We start from the raw sequence: 22,469 nt of genomic DNA, 5'->3' as shown, positions 1-22,469 counted from the left end.
ATTCCAGGATCTGTAACAGAGGACAAAATTTCATCTGTACAGAAAAGGGGAATTGCTGGATCATAGCTAGTGCTAGGAGGCATGAGATTAAATTACAGATCTTGCCAAAATTGAGATAAGGCAATACCATTTGCTAAATAATCACGAGGACTGTATTCAGACCTCTCCACTGCCTTTGTAAGGGGGAAACAGGAGAAGCTGCAGCCAAAGTGGAAGCTGACCTGTGGAGAAGACATATTATTCCCACAGTGTGTATCTCTATATGTATCTATAGCTTGACTAGCTTTTCCCCTCATCCAGGAGACTGAGTGGCCATATAGGCCAGTAGAAACTTCGAAGGACACACAGATTTAGTGCAAGATTAGCTTTGCTGGCCAGAGCATGGTGCTGATATTGCTGGGGGGTTCAATCCCTACAAGGGCTGCTCACTGAAGAGTTGTGCTGGATGATCCTAGTGGGCTCCTTCCAAGCCGGCACATTCTGTTGTGCTGTGAGAAGAGTAATCCCGTGTGACAGAGGGTCACACGTGTGGCTGCTGTTAGGAGCATGAAAGGACGAGGCAGGCCAGCAGGAGGTCAAGCAGGATAGCTTCTACTTTATTTTTCTGACTCCATATATATACAATTTTACAGACAGGCCAAGATTGGCTACACCTCTTTGACCTTGTTGGTGAACATCACCATCAATCATCATTCTCCTCCTAGAGAGAAGTATGTGAACAAAGATAATTTTCTAAAAACATAAATAGTTTACTTGAAGCTGCGTGAGAACAAAATGCAAACAATGAAAAGCAGGCAAACTTGAGGCAACAATCCCAGGCCCTGTTTGTCCCTGGGTGGCCGTGGAGGTTGAGCTGTGTGGCAGCTTTTCTGTGCTCAGCCACAGCCCCTCAGCATGGGGCTGCTGCCAAGGCTCTGCAGAAAACCTTGCTCAGGTCACTGCAGAAAGATCCATAGCTCTGCTCCTCCGTTCCTGCACTTTGTGAAAAATAGGCAGCCAAACCATCCAGGGGAAGAGGGGTGGAAAGGCATCACTCCTTCATGCTAAGTGAGCTGGTTGGTTTTTGTGGGTTTTTTTTGGTTTTGTTTTTTTTTTTTTTTTTTGAGAGTGGAGCTAAAGAAACAATGGTAAAGCTGAGGACCTGACTGAAAGCTTTTTCATCGAGGTTTATCAGCCCCAAGTTTATGACATCTTCGCAGCAGAGAACTCCATTTTAACTCACAGTTTCATTTAATTTCCTGTCATGTACGCCCATTTCTCTAAACATTCTGAATACGTGTGTATCAGGAACAACACAGAAAGTGTAGTGATTCCTGCAAAAAATCCAACAGGCCATGGCAACATAGCTTTGTGCTTGCCTGGGGAAGATTAAATGACAGACACACAAATCTCTGAGTTCTGCACTGGTTCTCACACAGGCAGTGGATGCTCAATGCACGCTCCAATTCAAAACTCATGGATGTTAGGACTCCTGTAGCTAGTGATGCTGAAGTTACTGGAAGTATTCACAGGGATAAAAGAGGCAGAGAGGGTTTTGCAGTGTCTGAGCCTTCCTGTGGCTCCCTAGCAGAGATTTATAGTGAGCATTTCACACCATGTACTCTGGAGAAGTGACAGGCTCAACTGATGGGAATGCATTAGCAATGTCTGTGCTGCCATGACATTTGAGATTTGTGTAGCTACAGATTCTCCTGGCCCTCCATTGCTTGATTAAACACTTTGCTCTATTTACTCAAGAAAACAGGAGGCACAAGCTGCCTCTTACCTTAGTGAGTGCTTAATCATTCACTATTCCCTTCACCAGGCAAACTTCAAATTACAGCTACATACACCATCTGGAAAAAGATTCCTGGCTAGTGATGGAGTCTTGCTTGTGATGGGCAGGGAAGCAGAAAACAACTGACAGCTGGAGGTTTCACAGTCCATTATATGAACTGTTGGGGAAAAATCCCCCACTCAGATATCTGGGGCAAATCTGGCATCTAAAAAAAAAATTACAGATTATCACAACATCAGGAAACATCACCTTGCCTGCCAGGCAACCAATTACTGACATCCTCAGAACTTGAAGCCATTGCCTCTCCTACCCAACATCTCCTGTTTCCTGCAGTAAAATTATTTGGAAAGGAGCAGTGAATAGGAGAAACATTTTGAAGGTTAGCTCCTAAGAACAAAAAGAACAATTTTTCATGCTGTATTTTATACATGTTTTCGGAATTCATTGAACTCTATATGTATTTTCTCTTTAAAAGCATGCTGGGGTTTTATAAGTATTTTTAAAAGCCAGCTGTGATTTAATCAACCATCTGATCTGCATTATGATAACTCTTCTAAGTAACCCCAACAATAAAATAAATATGTATGCAGTAAAGTGAAACAAAAGTGTGTACAAAAATGATAGAAAAAACCAGCAAACTTTGGTTTCAAGCACCCTAGAGAGTAATTTATGATCATCAGGAAGAAAGGAATCACTTTAAAATAATGAAAACCTTTCAATATCTGCACTCCACTGAGCATAGAGTCTTACAGAAACGCTAATTTAACTATAAACTTCACTCTGTTGGGACCACAACACTTTATGCAGGTAGAAATGAGCAGTGCTCAGGATTAGATCCTGAGTCTACTGTAAAGTCAGGGAAAGAAATCCCACTGAAGCTCAGATTTCACGCACATCCTCTTGCTGTAGTCTAGAAATAGTATGTGGTAAACAGTACAAAAAGCCAAATGAAATCATGTAAACAGATAACCTGAGACAGGCATCAGGAAATGCACTAGAACAGAAGAACACACAAATTACCACCCTTTTATTCCTCTCTGCAAAAGAAATACCTGGCAATGACCTACTCAACAAAGATTTGAAGGTACTCCTCCTCCTCCCAAATTTGATGATTAAAACATGACTGAGCTATCGACTTTGATTTTGAAAGCAAGTAGAAACCTCTCCATCAGAAATTACTGGAATTCTACATCCACAGCTTCAATTTTTTGACTGACTGCAGCCATCCCAAGGGAATGAAAATGGATTCTTTTCCCCCAAGGTTTCAGCTGTGAGCACCCTGACCCATTCCTCTCGGTAGCTCAGGATAATTTCTCATTTTCCAGCTCTTCACTTTACTTAAATTTATAGAGCCACCAGCATTTTTGGGAAAGCCATGAAAAACATTCAACAGGTTTTTATCAGAAAAGGATATATAAAAAGCTTCTTATCCTATCTGTAACAGTAATACCTTTTTTGTTACAATACAGCTATTTTTATAAACAAATGTATCTACAGCATTAGATGCTCACTGTCGTCATCCCCATCATCGTGTTCTTCTCAGAAGTTACTTATGGACAAGCCAATTCAGAGCTCTGATTTCATCTAAAAACCATCCAATTTTTTAATTTACAAAATTAATAAAACTGATTCAACTAAAATGAAAACTTGAGAAGGCATCTAAGTGACCATGAGATTTTAAGTCACAGGCTGCCTAACAGTGCTACTTCTCTTTTCCATCCATAAGTGAGCATGTACTGAATAGTGTATTTATTCTGAATAAAGTCATGATTAGCTCTAAGTCTGGGCTGCTCACCACATTCCTCTCATAATTCCATGAGGAAGAACAGAAGAAGCTGCAGAAAACAGTCATTTTCCTCTCTAGGTGTGTTTCACATGTAGCACGTGTAAGGTAAAACAAGTTAGAAGAAAAGTCTGCTAGGAAGAGGGAATTCTGTTGACTCATCTTTATGGACTTAAAGCACTTCTATATTTAGTGCTCTCTTTATCTCACATCTTACACTACCCTCTGTGCATTCTTTAGGGGACAAAACATGCTCACTGAAGTGGCCCTAAAATTCCCTCCAGTCCATGTCTAAATATAATAGGGAGGCACGAACACATCTGACAGAGAGCAAGTGTTACAGAAAAGGAACGGTGATCACCCTCTGCACAACCACATCTTCCCCTGCTCACGCTGTAGACACCTGGATGGATGATACACTTGATTTCAGAGTCTGGATTTTCTAAAATGGGTTCCTGTCTTCTCTGTTCACCTTCCTTCAGCTCCCTCATACTCTTTTGTTTCAGTTTAAAGCTCTTTTCTTTCCTGTATATGTTGCTGTAGGACACGAAAGACTCCAAATAATTCAGAAGGTAAAAGGCATAGAAAAAGAAGGCTATTTATTGTCTAAAGCTTACTACCTTTCATAAGGTGTTCCCATACAGACTTGACATGGTGAATAGGAACGACACCTAACACCATTGGTTAAACCAGAGAAACACCAGCTGGAGAAAGATTGTTTTGAAAAAGGATAGCTGTTTACCAAGGTTGTTTTAATAAAAGATTTCTTGAGAAACTTTTCCTTGGGAAAATGTTAGCAGCTCCTAGGCAGGCTAAAATCTCTCAGGCCCACATGTATACTGCTATGTAGATGTAGTGCTGGGTTGGTGAACTGCCCAGCAGCTTCATTATTAAAACATTCTGTTTATTTGTAAGGTAGGTGGGTGATACAAAGCAGCAGCATAAATTCTCCATGACCTGATCCACATATCTCGTGTGTGTCAGTTTGTCTCCCAATGATAATGGTCCAGGGCTGTCTCTGAAGAAAAGCAGGCAGCTGGATCTGCATGAACTTCTGGGCAGCACCAGCAATGAAGATACCAAGAAACAGTGAAACGTTCCTGGTACTGCCTGAGAGAAGTGAATCACCATGGATTCCATGGCATTGTTTGGGAGGCAAGACAGGGAGGTTTGCCCTGGCAGGATTAGATACCAGCAGCATCTCAACATGACATGCAGTCAGCAAGTTTTGCAGTCTGGTATGAAATCGTCAGTAGCACCTGTAGGAGGGAAGAAGAGCCTTCTCTCTCATGTTTCCCACCCCACACCTCAAAAAACCATCACAGGAGCCCCAATATCTCTCCTGATTCAAATGTGTACTTTTCTTTTTAGCATGGTTTGAGAACTAAAGGATGAAAACTGGCCTCTCGTCCACACTTCTGGAATGATGCTCTCTGGTTATTATTAATTTTATTGTCATCCGCTTTCTTCCTCCCTCCACTGCTTTAATTCCTTTTGTATTTGGGAACCAGAGAGATTCTAAGTTATAAAATTAAATAATTTTGCATTATTGAAGATGTAGAAGTTTCATCCATGCTGACATATTTAATAACTGGGTTTTATAGGATTAAAGCCCATGATCCTATTCTTCCATTTAAGTTGCAATTAAAAGGGAGTGGCTGTGCAAGGACACTGCACACCTTTGCACCCCATCCATTAACAGAATACTGGCAGCAGTGAAGTATTCTCTTTACCTTGGCTGCTTCACTTTGAAATTTGCAGGTATTTTTGATACCTTAAGTGTTAGCTTTCATGTTTTTCAGATTCTGTGCTGCCTAGGGGTGTGGTTCTGAGTCTCATATTAAGTGTTAGTCAGCTCTCTTCACAGAGTAGGGAGACAGAATAAATCTTTTGTGGATGAAGACCAAGGACAACTGTTACAAGTTTTCAGGCCCAAAAGCACAAACAAGGGTGGGCTGAAGAGAGAAAACAAGAAGGATGGGACTTCATAACCTGAAGCTGAAATTGGACAATTAAACCCCAAAATGCAAATGGACCAAAACTCATAAAAGTGTGAGACCTCGTGTCTGGCTGTCCATTTTTGTGACCATTTTAAATCCACCTTGCGTGTAGCCCTGGCCAGGCTCTTCTCCTGCCCAAGGTGTACCCTAAAGGCCTTTCAATAAATATCTACTTTATTCTCTAGCCCTGTCCAGTCTCTGTTCCAGGTCAGCCCTCCCAAGGCACCATTTTCTTTTCTATATTACCCATATAAAGAAGTAAATGAAACTTCTATGGAAATTGTTTTCTCGGTTTTTAAAAGTGGGCAGTTTTATGGAGGAGAGGTACAACTAAAATGCATGTTGTAAATTTTAGTTCTGCATTCCTTCCAATGGGAAGTTAGATGGAATGCTCTAAAAGTTGGTTTTAAGTCATAATGATCCATTTTCACCTTTTCTCTGGTAAAAGAAACTTTCTGTGGATGGTGCATTGGAGTCTGGAACTATTAATGTTATACAACTGTTGCTGTTATTTAGGTTACTGTTACACAGGTGACAGATCAGAAAATGTAATTTTTTGTATTTAGTGGCACTTAACAGCAACCAAGTCAAAGGTAACAGAATTTCAGCGTCAGGGAACTCTAGACATGAAGTTGCTTTTTGGCAGCAAACACGTGAAGCATTCTCACTGTTGCCTGACCTGAGGGCATTCATGACACGACGTGACAAAACTGTCTCCAGAAAAACAAAACACATGGAGAAATTTCAGCAGAAAGACACTTGATTATTGGCTTTAGAATCACAAGGATGCCTAGGAAAGTACCTATTGAAAAGGAAAAAAGATTAATAGCAATGAAGAAAATCACTTTGCAAATCACCAAAAAAAAAAAAAAAAAAAAAAAAAAAAAAAAAGTAGGAGAATAGATTGAATAGATTTATAAGGCTTATAAGGCCATTCTTATTTTCCCACCTGCTAAATTGACACTAAACTTAAAAGGAGCTGCTCACAGAAAATTCTGCTTTTGAAAAGTCCAACTTAGATAATAATACTTGTGTTACTTTTTAGTGGGATGAGAAGCTAAAAAGGATCAGAGACACACAGAGAAAGAGAAAAGGCACAACCAGGGATTTGCTTGAATGTGGATTTGATATCTTGATATCACAGAATCACAGAATTGTTTAGGTTGGGCAAGACTCTTCAGATCACACAGTCCAACCATTAGCCCAGCACTGCCAAGGCCACCACTAAACCCTGTCTCAGAGTGCCACATCTCCATGTCCTCCTAGTCCTTCCAGGGATGGGTGACTCCACCACTTCCCTGGGCAGCCTGTTCCACTCAGTAGAATTTTTCAGTTATCGGACAGGGTTTGGATTAATGGCACTTAAGTTGTGTTCTGTGAAGGGAGCACATTATATCCAAGGCACCAGGATCTAGGGGCAGAGTGCAGCTCTGCTGTCTGTTTGCAGGGAACAAGGCATATGTGCTTCTCCAGCTTCTGCATTCTTTACATTGGCCACCATATCTTCTGCCCTGAAATCACACCTGGAGTGCAATTCCACCACAAATGGAAATATCTATCAAGAGACACCTGATTAAATAAAAAAAAAATAATAATAACCATATCTCAGAGAAAATTTCTACAATGGCAGGTTACTGTAGCATAGAGTTTGATATTAACTTTCTATTTTTCAAGCATGATACTATTAGAACTACTCTCTTTTTTTGTATCTATTTTTGCAAAACTGTAGAGGAAACTTAGACTAATAGTAGATTCAGATTTGTGAAAATGGTTCCTCCTTATTACCTGTTTTGTGAACCCCCTGTGCTAAGCCTGAGTATGAAAGCACAGAACGCCTAATGTGAGTGTAATGAATACATCCACAACATATTATTGGTGCTTCTGCAGACTGAAGAGAACATTTTTGTTTTGCTGGTACTGTGACTTTCTCTGTCTTTTTTCAGCATTACCCAGGTACCTAGTTTCTCTCCTTCTCAGAGTGATGTGCTCAGAATCCATGACGTAACAGACACAAAATGCCTGCACTGAGAATGAAATTCTTATTTTAGTGGAGCTGTAAGTTCACGTGCAGCCATTGTAACTCAAGGTAGAGTGAAAGGCCAGTCCATTCATTTGCATAAAAATCTGGTTTCAATTAACATTTTCATTTTAGCACACTAGGGGAAAAAAGATTAAGAGGCAAGACATTTTAGATTAAAACATTTTGATTAGCTAACTTCCTTTTAAAACCAGCTTCCTCCTTTGCAATTCTTCTTGGATGTATTTGAAATATTCATTATTAGTGGTATATGTAGATAATTGAACATATCTTTCAACTTATGTCAGAATGGAAGCAGAGGTAACTGGCAAATAATCTGTGGTAGAAATAATTTTATGCATTAGAATGGATTTGCTGCTTCATTTTCTTCAAGCTGATGTTTGCCTAGAGATACTGAACACTTAACACATAATTTAGTCTCCCCTTCATACAACAAACCAGCCTTTAGCCTTGAAAGCATGGGAGTTTATTTTCTCAGCTCTTTCCATCTCTGTGATGTTCACCAAAAGTTTTCTTTTAAACCTGCAAGGTTGGCCCCCTCAGGTTAAATTGCTATAATGCCATTAACCTGCTTCACTTTGGTCTGTTCAGTCTCACTGTTTCACAAAAAAAGAGAGGTCTAATCCTAATCAGCAACAGCCTGTGGAAAAATTACTGAGTTTCCCATGATAGATGCTGATGGACATTCGTAAAAACTTTGTCCTTAATTTAGGCAATGAGTGCTTCAGAACAAATCCTATCAGTGTCCTAATTTTCCAGAATGCACCATTCAACTGGTTTGTGACACTGCCCTCTGTGAAACATTCCCTATTTGCCTGACCTACCTCTCCTTCTAGTTCTACCACCTTCACCTGACATCAAAACTCTTACTTTTCCCAGTGGAAGCTCCCTCCTCGTTTCCTTTTGGGAAAGCACGTGCCCTCCAAACACATATTCCTGGCTAGGGCAATTTGCATTTCATCGCTATTCCCAAGCTTGTCAACATTTCTGAAGCAACCACTGCCTTCCCTGCAGAGGGAAAACTCTGACTCAGCTCTGTGCCAGAGTGCTCCCCCTTAAAGCTTTAGCAGTGGGAAGTCAAACCCGTCCTCACGAGACTCTGGACGTGTCATCCCAAAGGTGGCAACCTGTGAACGATGAGGTGGGATACCTTGAGGTGGGAGAAAAGGAGAAGCCAATTTCTCCATGGCACCTTGCTTGGAAACTTCTGTCTTGCAGGTTATGGCATTCTGTCACATTCCATCATGAAGGTGCATTTTTTTTCCTCTACTTTTCAAGCCTTCCCTGTCCTACACCCACACACACACACACGTGCACCCCCTGCCTCCCAGCACCAACCAAAATTATCCAAGACAGTCTGCCATGCCTCAAAACAAGGGCTAGGGCAGATTTTTCTTGTATTAACAAATCTATAGTGAACTTCCCATTTTCTAGAAAGTGACGAGTCATAGAATAAGTAAAAAAAAAAAAAAAAAAAAAAAAAAAAAAAAAAAAAAAAAAAAGTAGTAACAATTCAAGGAACTAAAATATCTTTCAGAGGAATAGTTTAATGTGCAAGGAGAAACTTAAACTTCAGCTAACCTTTCTCTCTGGCCACCTGGCAAGCCTCCAGAGCCAACTGTGTACTCATTCTTTCCTTAATGGCTGATGAAGAGTTAAAAATTATTTCTATTAACTTTCTACAGAAGTTTCCCTTTCAGAAGTCCTCATCTCTGTTTTTCCCATGAAATCAATTTCTGACACAGGCACACACACATAAGGAAGACAAGTACTCCAGCTCTTCCAGTCATGTCTCTGCTCATTTTCATTAACTCAATTCAGACTATCTCTGCAGTTCATCAATTTAGTTTGGAACAAATTAAGACATTATTTCTATCTTAATGGCTACAGGATAATTCATTAGATTCACTGTTAGGCCCAGATTCAGCAAACCACTGTAGTTGTTGTGAATTGAAAGTCTGCAAAAAGGATTGAAAGCCAGTAAAGTCTATAGGATTTAAGCATATGGTTAAGAACAGGCATGGGATAAAGTTTATCTGTACTGAATGGAGGCTTTTTTTAAAGGATCTTAATGCAGAATAATCTATCAATGAATTCTTGAATGACTCAAAGAACAAATATATCCTGTAAATGCATCCCAAGGATCATATGCAGCTCACCAGCTGGAAAGTTTCAGTTAATCACTGCCACCCTATTTATAGGATAGAAATTATGACAGTGGAGATGTTGGGACTTTAGAGAGATAAGCACATTGACTGCCTACAGGAAAAGGCCTCTGTCCTTGATTCTACTGAAGACATTGTGGCAAGAGAAAATTATGAGTGTATCCTCCTCAAGGACACTGACTGGGTTTGTTCTGGAGAATTCATGTAATCAAAGGCTACTGCTTTGACTCCCAGTGCCCTCATTTCTGAGGCATCTTGAATGACTGGCACAGCACAAAGTTGTGGCTGGAAAACCTTTCTCATGTAGCCTGGATTAAAGAAAAGTACTCATTACACAAGGATAATGGAATCAGGAGAGGATAAACCCCCCCAAAAAATCCCCCAAAACACAACTCTGAAAATCCATGTTAAAAGATCTTCAAGCTCTGAAGACAGAGGATATAATATTGCCTTTATTTGTGATACTGTCTTTATAGAGAAGTTGCCAAAATACTCAGGAAACTATGAGTGCAGAGTCCAGAGTGAATTACATGCAAAGTCTTCAGCTTTCTCATATTCCTTCACTGCAGTGAAAACAGCTTCAGAGTTGTTTGTTCTTGTTCTTTCCCTATAAGTGAAATCAGACATACCAACTTCAACTACTTACTTGCTTCCATTTTTAAAGAAAAACATAAAGAAAAGAAATAGAGACTATGAAATACAAAATAAATACATAAATAAATAAATAAATCACAGTGAGAAAATGATACCACTTGAAAATTAACTTAAAATATAGCCTGACATTGATGTATTGAGAGAATAATTATAAAAGATAGGCCATTCCCATTTTCCACTTACTTTACCTAATCACATCTCTGTAGATATGGATTGATTCAGGCATTAATAAATATCTGCTTTGCTAGAGTTCATTTCTTTGATTTAAGATGTCATGAAAATAGAATTTTCCAGTCATATCTTTTCTATTCATCTCAAAATGTGTAATGGGAAGCAACTGGCACTCTGCTAGTCACATGCAAATTCAATTAAAATTCAACATTTCAAAAGAGTTTTTATCGGTACATATTTCTCATAGATATAACTCAAAATGAACTCTACGATAAAATTTTAAAAAATGTAGAGCTAACTTCACAAATTCTTCATGTTAGATATTTTAGATTTGCTATCATTCCCAAACAGATTATAGACTATGGGATTTGCATAATATTCATGTCCTGGACATGTTCCTCAGCAGAATTGATATCTTATCATTCAAATCTTGTTCCAGGTTTCTCAACACAGATGAGCAATTTAATAAATGTGTATCCCAAAAAGCAGATAACATTTCTTAAAGCATGTTTAATTCATTTGGGCTTAACACATATACCTAGTACACTTAACTCATCCTTGTCTTAGCTGAGTGAATCTCCTCTGAAATAAATCCCTGCAGAATTCAAATCCCCACATTAGGAAATATTAGAATGACGTACAGTGAAACTTATCTTGCACTATAGCAGCATAATTTCCTTAATGCTGAGAAAGATTTTGAAGTAACTAGGAATAATTTGTTGTTTAAAATGCAACTAATGCTCCTCAGCTTGGAGGGGGGAAGAAGGACAGGCTTTAATAAAATAGTGAGAATCTGTTCTTTCTGTGCTTCAGAAACTCAAATGATACCATCTCGTTCCATCCTCTGCTCTGCTTCTGTTTTCCTGTGACCTTTGCAGAGACATGTCCAGCTGCTAAAGGAAGCAGCATGCAAAGCTACCATTGCCTCAGCAGTACAGCTCTGACACAGCAGCAGGAATTTCGCAAACCTCTAAAACCACTTCTGCCTCGAAAACCTCTCTTAGGAGTGACTAACTTAATAGGAAATAAGCAAGGGCATCAGTGCCTGCTAAGTGCTCCAGTACATTTAGGTTGGTGAGATGCATAAAAATACATGTGGGCACCTCACAGCCCATAATTAGTTTTGCAACATAACAGAAAAGTGAAAAACTAGTGTCTGTCTTTTTATAGCTGGAGAACTGAGGAACGTGGTATAATTGAGACATATGCTTTAATTAGAGTGGCACAGGCACTGCGTGGTGCAGGCCTATCACAGCTCCTCTGTTCCAGAAATACAGAACTCAAGTTGCCAAAGAAATGGGCACAAACCTTGTGAATGCCTAACTCGGGGACAGCAAATCTCCTTCCAGATCAGAGGCAGAAGCAGAAGATATAACTTGTAAATTGTCTTGTTTCCTTCCTTTCCCTGATGCCTGTTTTACATACCCATTTTCTGCACTCGAATGTATTCATGAGAAGGAAGAGGAGAGCTCTGATCCCAAATGTCATTGCCATTTGTCAGAATATCCCTAACAACCAGGTGACATAGAGCTTTCGCTGGGAAGGTTTGATCCAGCCTGAGCTGCTTAATGCAGCCTCAAAGGCATCAAAGGTGAGGCCATTTTGGGGCCCTTAGTCACCATCCTCTTTGAGACTGCACATCTCCCTGTTTAATATGCTGAGTTGTACTCACTAAGCAACAGCATGGAGCTGCTGACACAGTATTGGGGAGTGATTTATCCTGCAGGCTAATCTCCGACAAAACTGAGTGATTTTAAAAACTATTAATGCTGTGTGGTTGTAGACTAAAAACCTAATAAGGGTACTATTAGAATTCAGAATTTTCGAAGGTATATTTGTTTTGGGATTGTTTGACGAGGGGGGAAACCTGAAATGTTTTCTGGGAAAAGCAGGAACAATAACCCTTTCAGTGGAAGCCACTGAAAATCATTCAAAAATATGATTTTTATAATATATGAAGTATTTCCACCAGGAACAGAGCAAGAAGGAAGCATAATATGAGAGGGGGGCATGTCTCCATGCTCCTAACAGCAATCTTATTTACCTTGAGGTTTCACAGATTCATCTGTTTGCAGTTTTCAGGCAAGCCTTGTGATTTACACCTCTGGTTTGAGCTCTCGCAGGTAACACTGGGATATTTTCAAGGCAGAAGCTTCGTGTTCTTGCTCCATTGAATAAAGAACTGCATGAAAACAGCAAGGGCTCAGAAACGAATCCAGGTGGGATTAGCAGAGGCTCCCTGTAAGGCACAGCTCACATCATCAAGGCACTCAGCCCTCACCCCGAGCCTGGGGCCCAAGCCTGGGGCACTGGAAAAGCAAAGCTGATCCAAATCTTGTTTCATGTTTTTTAGAATACAGAAGCAGGCAGGTTAAAAATGAAGGCTGTGTTTCTGCCTCTGAACCAGTTTTTGAGGACAATGGGAGAGTGGTATGTTTGTTAGAGGATATTTATTCAGTTATGCTTCCTGCTGAATGGGACCAAAAGAAAAAAAAAAAACAAACATGCAGCATGGACATACAAGTAAATTATAATTGCAGTTTAATTATCTTATGACTATTTTCTTTTGAGTTATTAGGAAAACTAACCGGCCTTTTGGTTTGGTTCTGGTTTTGGTTACACACACTGTAACATGCCCAGTATGGTCTTACCGACCACACTGAATAAGGTTGTTAAAAATTTGGAAAGTACAACATGCATGGCTTGATAACCTACACGATTTAGGAAATCTTTTCCTCAGCAGGAATCCCGAAAAGTCTCTGGCAGTGCAATGCCTGTAGTGCCACGTTTTGAGGAGCGTTCACAGCAATGCACAAGCGCTCGATTCGAGCAGGAACTAATCCTTGCAGAAGATCCTGCCCTCTGTGCTTGTTAATTCTGTTCCTGGAAGCGATTTCTTGCTAATACAGCACACCTCTGGTGACAGTCCGTGGCTTAAGCCGTGTAGCTCGGTGATTTTAAAATTGTGAGGATGTGCAGTAATCCTCTCTGCACCCTGGTACATTGGCTTTGGTTCTGTTCAAAAGCTGAATTTGTGGAGGAGACCTGTGTTTGCTGGATGTGTGTTTGCTGGTGGTGCCCGTGACAACTCTGCTCCCCAGTCAGAGCGTGATGCCTGTTCCCCTGCAGTTACCCAGCGAAGTGAGCACACACGTGCAGATTCCAGAGGGCAGCCTCGGTTTGTGGGGCTCTCTGAGGAACATTCCCTCATTAAACCTTCCGAACTCACCCTTGAGGACTTGTTGTTTGCAACGATTTTCAGTGTTGCCCTTTGATTGCAGAAAATAGGGGTAAGACAGGGAGGAATAGCCAGGGCAGCGGGAAAGGCTCTCTCTGTGATAAAAATTCTTTCCCAACTTTACAGGTAGCCAGTATGATAGAGCAGTCCTTAATTCTCTACAATTCAAAATGGCAGTTTGAGAAGACAGGGCTTCTTTTTCAGACTGAGAGAAGGATTTGTGTGGCACAAGGTGTTTCTTCCCTGCAAGCTTCCCTTCAGTCAAATTCTCAGCCATTGGCTTGTGAACAGACAATCCCATAACCATCTGTGACCTATTGCTACAGCACCTACAACTTCTAGAACTGGAAAAGACTCAAGAAATCACAGGCTGTTTCTGGTATAACTGGGGTTTTTTTTCCTGTATAATGCCCAGTGCAGTTTTTGAAAAAGCATCCACAAAGTATTGTCATCACAACACTTGCTAAAAGAATACATCACAATGCAGGTGACAATTATTTTTCAGCTGTAAGGCAAAGCCTGTGGGTAAGTATATTTTGATCAGATTGCTAACACTGCATTCAACAGATGTGATCCATTCTTTTCCTAAGCAGCCCATTTGTGCAGTTATATTTTAATTCCTCTTTCCAGTGACCAGTGATGGGACACGAGGGAATGGCAGGAAGCTGGATCAGGGGAGATTTAGGGTAGACATTAGGAAAGAGTCTTCACCCAAAGGGGTGGTTGGGCTGGAACAGGCTCCCCAGAGAAGTGGTCACAGCACCAGCCTGACAGAGCTCCAGAAGTGTTGAGACAAATGCTCTCAGGCACAGGGTGTGACTCTTGGGGCTGTTCTGTGCAGGAACAGGAGCTAGACCCCGTGATCCTTCCAAATCAGGATATTCTGTGATTCTCTGATTTTTCTTGGCATCTGAATTCAATTCCTAAAACAATTGTATGATAATTCATTTGCCTATAAACTTCTTGATAAAAATTGGATAAAGGTTTTTAAAATAGTTCATTCAGGATGATCAAGTCTGGAATGGAAACTTTGGTAGTGGCAGTGAATTTGCAGTAGTCACAGAATGAATTCCTAGTCACCACGTGGAGCACTGGAGTTGAATACAGAGTGACTTTGCCACAGTTGGAAATATTGAAGGATGCCAAAATACACTGTTAAAACAGAAGATGCCTAATGTTCTTCTCTGTGGTCAGGGAAAACCTAATTGATCCAACAATGCTATCTTCTTCTGAAGGGTAGTGACCAACTGAGGAAAAACAACCTGTCAAAATTTGCAAGAGTGGCAAATTCCCAAAAGATGGCTTCAGTCAATAATATCTTTAAATGGCTTATGAAATTCTGATGCCCTCAGAGTTGCTGCACAAGAGAGAATTTCACAGCTAGGAATCTCAGCACCTCGGAGCTGAGGAAGTACATTTGCATGCTGGAAGTTGCTCTCGAAGTGGGAAGGACAAGTGAAAACTTTGCTTCCCGTTTTCGTGGTTGTAGGCATCAAGTTCCAGCTGATCACTGGGAAAATTTCAGAGATCAATTATATCCATTAAATTACAATCCTGTAACGTTAAGGGCAGGTGTTAGCCAAGACAAATTTCTCCTGGGTGTGCCGACACCTCTTTAACCTGTAGGACTTCTCACAGCATCCCAAGCAGCGCTTTGAGCCTCCCACCAAGTGAGTCAGTGACACTGTTGTAGCAGGTTTGCTTCCAAGTGGGAGCTATCAAGAGGCACTAAGCAGCCTGAGTCATAGCAGCCACCTCGATGTTGCCCCAGCCTTTATTAGCTCCTCAGCCACCGTGAAACACTGATACTTAGAACGGAGAAGGTGGTGGGGTTAAAAGCTGGTTATTCCTGACAAATGGCCTATAATGTCAGCCTTTTCCTTCTTTGACTGCACCTCTTAAATGACAGCACAAGGAAAGGATCTGCTTTTGAATGACTGAATGTGTTTCGTTTCTTCTTTGAATGAGCTGTGAGCTAAAGCAAAGATGCCTCTCTTCAGCAAGGGGTTGGATCATGTGGCCTCTAGAATTCCCTCCTGGCACAATATTTTTCTACAGCTCTGTGGCAGCAGTGCTTTCTCTCCTGCTTGTGTCCCCTGCTAACTCATGAAGTGACAGAAAGTGACTGCACAGACTCTGGGCATCGGTCTGAGCAGCAGCTGCCTCAGAGACAAACCTGTGCTAGTGGCTCTTTCCAGGTATTTTCCCTCTCCTTCTATGTCATCCACCACCTCAGCTTTTGATGAGTGACAGAGAGAGAACTAGCTTGGGAAAGACGAGCAGCTATTGCACAAAGCTGAGTAAACAAGATAAACATACTCCACAATAGCTTCATTTCCCTTCCCTATAAAACCTGGAACGTGGCCTTGAAATTGCTAATTTCAAGGGTCAGGTAAATTTTTTTTTCAGTCAAGAATGAAATATTTGGTTACAGAAAGCAGGTCTATGAAAGTATGAATTCACTGCTCAGTCAAAAAAGTGAAAACCAAATAAATGATTTAATGCAATCCTTCCTTTCCTATTTCTTTGAATGAAAGAGCTGGATTTCCCTCTTTAAAAAAATAGTCATGCTTTGTAACTGCAAAAGGGTTTGAAAATTTTCTAGTAATTTTCTGGAACCCTGATGCTATCAACACAGGAAAGGGTTGCAAATTACTCTATCAGTAAAACAGATAGATAAATTTACTTAAGGAAGCTTGTCTGTGTGAGGCCCAGGAAGTTGCTGTTGTTATTATTGTTATTAATATGATCAACAATTAATAACAACCCTCTCTCTACTTCTGGTGGAGACTGTCTCATTGCCATAGGCGCTTCAGACCTGCCACACCTGAGCTTGTGCAAACTTGAGTGGTTGCACAAAGTTTTGTCCTGCCCAAACCATGGGGTTTTTTTCTGTGAATGTCTCTGTGGATTTCCTCCTGCAGAGCAGAAGGAAAGGCACAGACATCTGTGGCTACTTGTCAGTGAAACAGGCAAATCACTTAAAAGCGTAAAATAGAGCAAAAGTTTTCCAGTCCTTCGCAGGGCACCTCATCATTTAGATGTGTGTCATCTCCAAGGACTGAGTGCTGGAAACTATAACCTCATTTACCCTGGAGAACTTTGCTGGTCTAGCAACAGAGTGACTCGAATTTTGTACACATATGGATGGCTGTTTTTTTTCAGATATGTTTCAGAATGAGAATTCAGCTTTTACTGCATACCAGTAGATCCCCAAAGGTGTCTTTTTATCTTCAAATCCTGCTAGGAGTAGAAACATTGTTATTGTTACTTCACATTATCTTTCTTTTCTTGGAACAGGACAACGTGGATCTTGGCGACCTTATGTTTTCACTCTGCTACCTTCCAACAGCTGGTCGACTAACTATTACAATAATAAAGGCAAGAAATTTAAAGGCAATGGATATCACAGGAGCATCAGGTAGGAATGAATTTAATGCTCAGTGTGGATTTCTGTCCCATTTCCCTCTAAAGACACAGAATTCAACACTTTCAAATCCCAGAATGATTTTTGAGAGGAGGGTTGTTGTACTGTGAGCTCTGCTTGAGCACAGGAGTTTATGAGAAATAAATAATACGTTTTAGTTTGCTTAGTTTCAAGCAACAGTTTAAAATAAGTTGCTCTCTCAAAAAATAAAAAAAATTGCAAGATTATTATTTCCAATGCCACTGTTATTCAGAGTAAAACAAGCTGGCCAAAATGCATTCCCCCAGCACTGGGAAGTTGTGCAGCAGACTGTCACAGCTATGACAGAGGCAGACTGGCCCTCTCTGACAGTCCCCAAGAGCCACTGAGACAGTTCTGCTGTTGCTGGCATATGGAGAAAGCAGTGATCATCCCAAAATCCTTTCAGCAGCCCTTTCAAAATCCCACAATGAAAATTATAAACATGAAAAATGTTTCATAGATGACTTTAAAATACTAGCAGGGAGTTGTAGAGCTCTTAGAAAGGAGCTACAAAGAAATGGCTTTCTTCTTTGCTACATTCAGTAGTTTACAAATAATTATAATTCTCTTGACAAATATAAGCCATTAATTGTTATGCTTTGAATGGTATTTAACCAAACATCAGTAAATCCCGTTGTGAAAAACATTGTCATCTTCTGTCTGTCTGACAAATCTAACAAGTAATTAGGCTGCTATAAATAGGCTGATACACAGGCTGTTGTATAAAATAGTCATGTACAACACGCTTCAGTGGATATTTTAATACCCTTTGAGAAGCTGGTACGCAACAAGGAGCTTCCTGAACCTAAAAAGTTCATTATAAGCAGTCAACCAGGTAAATCTTTCAAAGCTGCACTGCCTCCCATGTGTTCCATGGTAACAGAGAACCCTCAAATTTCAGTCAGGTCCAGGAGATTAATCCTGCAAGCAGGTATGGGCACACAGGAAGTCTCCCTTCACTTTCCATTTGCATTTGTCAAAAATCAACATTGTTCTTGTGACCCACACAGATCCCTACGTGAAGGTTTCTTTAATGTGTGAAGGAAGGCGGCTAAAGAAAAGGAAAACTTCCACCAAGAGGAACACCCTAAATCCCGTTTACAATGAAGCCATAGTCTTTGATGTCCCTCCAGAAAACATTGACCAAATTAACTTGTCGATAGCTGTTATGGATTATGACCGGTGAGATGCCTGTAGCTCTCAAATATTGGCTGATGAAATTTTGTGCGGTAGATTTGCACCCAGAAATAAAGTTATTCTTTTATTTTTTTTCCCTATAAGCGGGGAATTAATGTTATGTTGATCTGGGTAGAAGTCGCCAATTTTTGTTTTGTTTTGTTTTGTTTTGTTTTGTCAGGCAGAATTTCCTTACTAAATTTTAAAATTTAGATTTGCATCCACAACTGACATCAGTAAGCTGCACATGTGTTCAGCAGAACTGAGGTAACTGGGCATTTAATCAGAGAGGCCACGCACTGATGTTCTGTTTGTACATTTATACCAAGCCTTTACACACATGCTCCATTTATAAAATTGTGTCTTAGAGTCTGTTTGCCTTTGCAGCTAATTACAGAACATGAGCAAAGAATCTTCTGTGTGCTACAAGGGGGGAGTATCAAATTGTTCTAAGCAGTGGGAAATGCAAAGAGCAAACCTACCTATTTCCTAGTGCATTGTATTTTTCAGACAAGGATTAGCCCTAAAAATCCACGAGTAACGTTTCTGATGAAATATGCAAACCGTGTGGTTCCAAAGGTAAAATTTTAAGAAAAAAATGTTATGGACCATTTTCACAGTGTAGGTCACAATGAGGTCATTGGAGTTTGTCAAGTAGGCAACGATGCAGAGAGTCTAGGTCGTGACCACTGGAATGAAATGCTCTCGTACCCTCGGAAGCCCATCGCTCACTGGCATCCTCTTGTGGAGGTAAGGCTTTGATTTATTGCTTCCCCCTTGCAAGGATGGTGAATATTCTCCCACGTGGCATTAGAAGTTGGATAAAATTTTACGGGCAAACCCAAGATCCACGCGCATGAAGTAAATCCTAGAAAAGGGTTTGGAAACAGGACACACAAGTTAAGTCTGCTCCTTTCAATTTCAGGGAGACAGAGGTAATTGTTGTCTATAATATATAGCCATGAAAACACCAAAGATTATACATTCCATTGAGGGTTTGGTTTTGCTTTTTAAATAAGATTTTTGGGTAACTTTCACTGGTAATTGATATAAAGAAATGGACCTTGTTTACAGAACAATCAAGACCTATTTTTTTTATATACAACAACCTAATTTGACTTCTTTTCTTGTAACAATATATCATCCATGGCACTAGCACATCTCAAAGGATGCCTAACTGCACTGAAAAGAATAGATTTAAGTGTCTGTGGAGATCTGAGGCACTGATAAGAAGCAACACAATCAGAAAAGCTTTTCAAGGTTCCTATGTTTTTTTTGTTTTGTTTTGTTTTGTTTTGTTTTTTGTCTTTAGGGCCCTATTCAGCAGGAATGTTATGCAGGTCTTCTGCGCTTGGATGGCTGCCGAAGAGGCTTCCTCACCCTTTTAACCTATTCAGCAGAAATTTGGCATTCCTGTTGAACTCTTTCTTAGCCATATCCTCAGGGGCTATTCCACAGAGTCCAGTGGGGTAAAGATGTCCTTTTAATCCCTCTGTCTAATCCTCTCCCCAATACAGGGAACATTAATCCTGATTCATGAGACACAGAAATTCATCAAAGATCGGACTAAATTGCTTCCTAAAGTTACCATGACTTACTGCCATTGTTGCTCTCACTGGCTGAGTCAGGCAGTACTCTCAGTCAAAGGGAAGTATCTTGTTTAGGAACAGCCCCAGAGTAATCCTCAATGTTGAAAGACAGGAAAGAGCACAGTACCCATATGAAGCCAGGCATGATGCTGTGGGCACTAACACTTGGAGGCAGGCAGTTCACAGTCCCTCTGAGTTTACTTTCTGCACCAGAGTGCAGCTGTTACCACAGTGCCACTGAAGATTTCCCTACTTGGTTGTGAGCACTGGCCATAGGCAATTCGAGAAAAGATTGTCAGGCATTGTGAAAATGCTGCAAGCTGGGAAGAATCCCACGGTCTTGTCCTGTGTCTGTAAGGAGTTGGGTTTCCTGGGCACCCCAGCAGCACAGTTTGAGCAGGGAATGCCCGTGGGCTGTGTGGCAGGAGGAAGGCTCGATGCCTTCTCAGCACAGCTGCTGCCAGCAGTGAGGCAGCTCTGCCCAGGTGTTTGTGCCCCCAGTGACAGGGGAGATGTTAGCTGAAGTGCCATGCTTGAAATGCTGACCTGGGCATTTGGGAGCTGTCAGGTGAAGCCAAGTGTTGACAGGAGTGTCCTGACACAGCACACGAGGTGTAGTGTAAGGGTTACTATTGCCCACAAGTGTCTCTGAGCAGAAGTTGTCTACATCCTTACGTCCAACCTGTCTTCCCTCTTTGATAAATTTCATTGCAGCCAGAGCCCACAATTAGGTTTTGACAGCTCTTCCCTTTTCACAGGCATCCTGTTCTTTTCATACATGCCTGGCTAACTTCTTTAGATTTCATTACTGTGGATTGCTTTTCATGTCACTGAAATCTAAACAGAGACATATTTTTTTCCTTCCCAGGAATCAAGTGGGGGAGGGTGTCCAGCGCATCCAGGCTGTGCAGAGAAATATATACACAGCATATCATTTTGGTTCCTGAATCAGGATTAGACTCAGCGAGAGCTTCTGGAACCTCTGTGGCCACAGCCATGGGACCCTGAATATTTGCTGAATAGGACCCTCAGTCTTCTACTGTGTGAAGAGCTATTGGTTTCAAATAGCGTGATGTTATCCACTTGTAGCATTAATTCTCCAGCTGACACTACTGCTACTGATAGATTATTTGTATGGTCGTAAGCATTACCCAAATTCAAATCATCATTTCTGTTCAGTAGAATAACCCAGGTTTTACAAGCAAAATTATAGCAATGTAAACCAACAAATACGGGAAGCAGCAACAAACATTGTCCTTGTATTTGCAAAAAAGGTGCAGTATTGTGAATGGTTAGCTTTCTAAGTATTTTTTTCAGTAATAATTGCCATTAGATATTTATTTTTTGATGACAAGTTGCATCCTCAGTCTCAGCTGGTGCCTCCTTTCACCTGACATGAAAACAACTAATATGGTTCCTTGCAGAAATCCTTCAAATCCGAAAAACTGTAAAAAAAAGTTCTGCTGGGTGAGAACAAGATGCATATGGTATTTGTAATGACAGAATGTTCTTTGAGAAAGGAGATAACCATCTGTATAACATGGAGGTTGTTAGTCCTCAACCTTTGTAGATGATTTTCCAGTCAACTTTTCTGAGTCGTGTCCAGGACACTGCAAACTGTTGGAAGTGTGTCCCAGGTGGCAATGCTGGATCATACAAACACACACACACACACCTCATGTTGTTTGAAAATGCTGTTCCAAATATATAGTGCCTGTGAAGACTTCCTTTATTATTTGTGGTAGAATTAGCAGGGCTGTTTACATGATGGTGTATTGTAAATTCTGACAGACTCTGACCATTAAAAGAAAATGAATCAAAGCACTGCATTCTGTCACGTAATGAAATTTGTGCCCCAAAGCAGGAGACCCTGGCACACATGGAGTTCTCTGGTCCTCCAGTGTTTTCTACAGAGAACTTGACTCACATCTTTACCTGGGAATTTTTGGTTTAAAAGATGCAAAGTCTGGATGTTTTATACAAAACAGCTGTCTGCTATGTGCTTACAGAGAGGGAGCCCTGGTCATTTAAATAGACTTCAGATAAGTTTATGTGCACACACATTGCTTCACATCTTGTATGTGATGAATGTTCACCAAGCGTTTTGGATCTGCAACTCTGCTGACACAAACATGCATGCACAGATTGAAGAAATGTCTATAATTTTGGCCTCAAGTCTGAAAAATCAGTTTCATAACCTTTCATGAGGATCTTCCACAAAAATCAGGATTACTCGTGGGTAAAGAATATCTTGGAACTTGCAGGAGATCTTTGGTCTGTTGTAAATGCAGGCTGCAGATATAAATCAGAATTCCTGTAAGCACAGTGGTTTTCAAAAATCTCTTGCCACTCTGTGGAGAATACAGCTGCCACAGGCAAGGGTATATCTGGCAAACTAACACTTCCAAATCTGGCCAAGCACAATTCCAG

At 40.7% G+C, this 22,469-nt stretch overlaps 1 protein-coding gene across 3 annotated transcripts in view; it reads left to right on the top strand.

Moving 5' to 3' along the window:
* Positions 1–21,860, top strand: part of SYT9 (synaptotagmin 9) — a 64,036-nt gene extending 42,176 nt beyond the window's left edge. Inside the window, exons 4-8 of one of the 3 annotated variants that reach the window (XM_066320470.1) lie at positions 17,127–17,247; positions 18,285–18,456; positions 19,071–19,200; positions 19,763–19,919; positions 20,908–20,995. In XM_066320470.1, coding sequence (XP_066176567.1) covers positions 17,127–17,247; positions 18,285–18,456; positions 19,071–19,200; positions 19,763–19,870 — 531 coding nt within the window. In that variant the 3' untranslated portion in view covers positions 19,871–19,919; positions 20,908–20,995. Of the gene's footprint in view, positions 1–17,126; positions 17,248–18,284; positions 18,457–19,070; positions 19,201–19,762; positions 19,920–20,907 lie in introns of those variants that run through there. The other 2 variants (XM_066320471.1, XM_066320472.1) reach the window with 2 other exon arrangements.
* The last annotated feature ends 609 nt before the right edge of the window (positions 21,861–22,469 follow it).

The sequence above is a fragment of the Sylvia atricapilla genome, chromosome 6, assembly GCF_009819655.1.
Source record: "Sylvia atricapilla isolate bSylAtr1 chromosome 6, bSylAtr1.pri, whole genome shotgun sequence".
In the NCBI taxonomy this organism is placed as follows: domain Eukaryota; kingdom Metazoa; phylum Chordata; class Aves; order Passeriformes; family Sylviidae; genus Sylvia; species Sylvia atricapilla.
The sequence above is the reverse complement of the archived record's forward strand: the minus strand, read 5'-3'. Positions and strand labels throughout refer to the sequence as shown.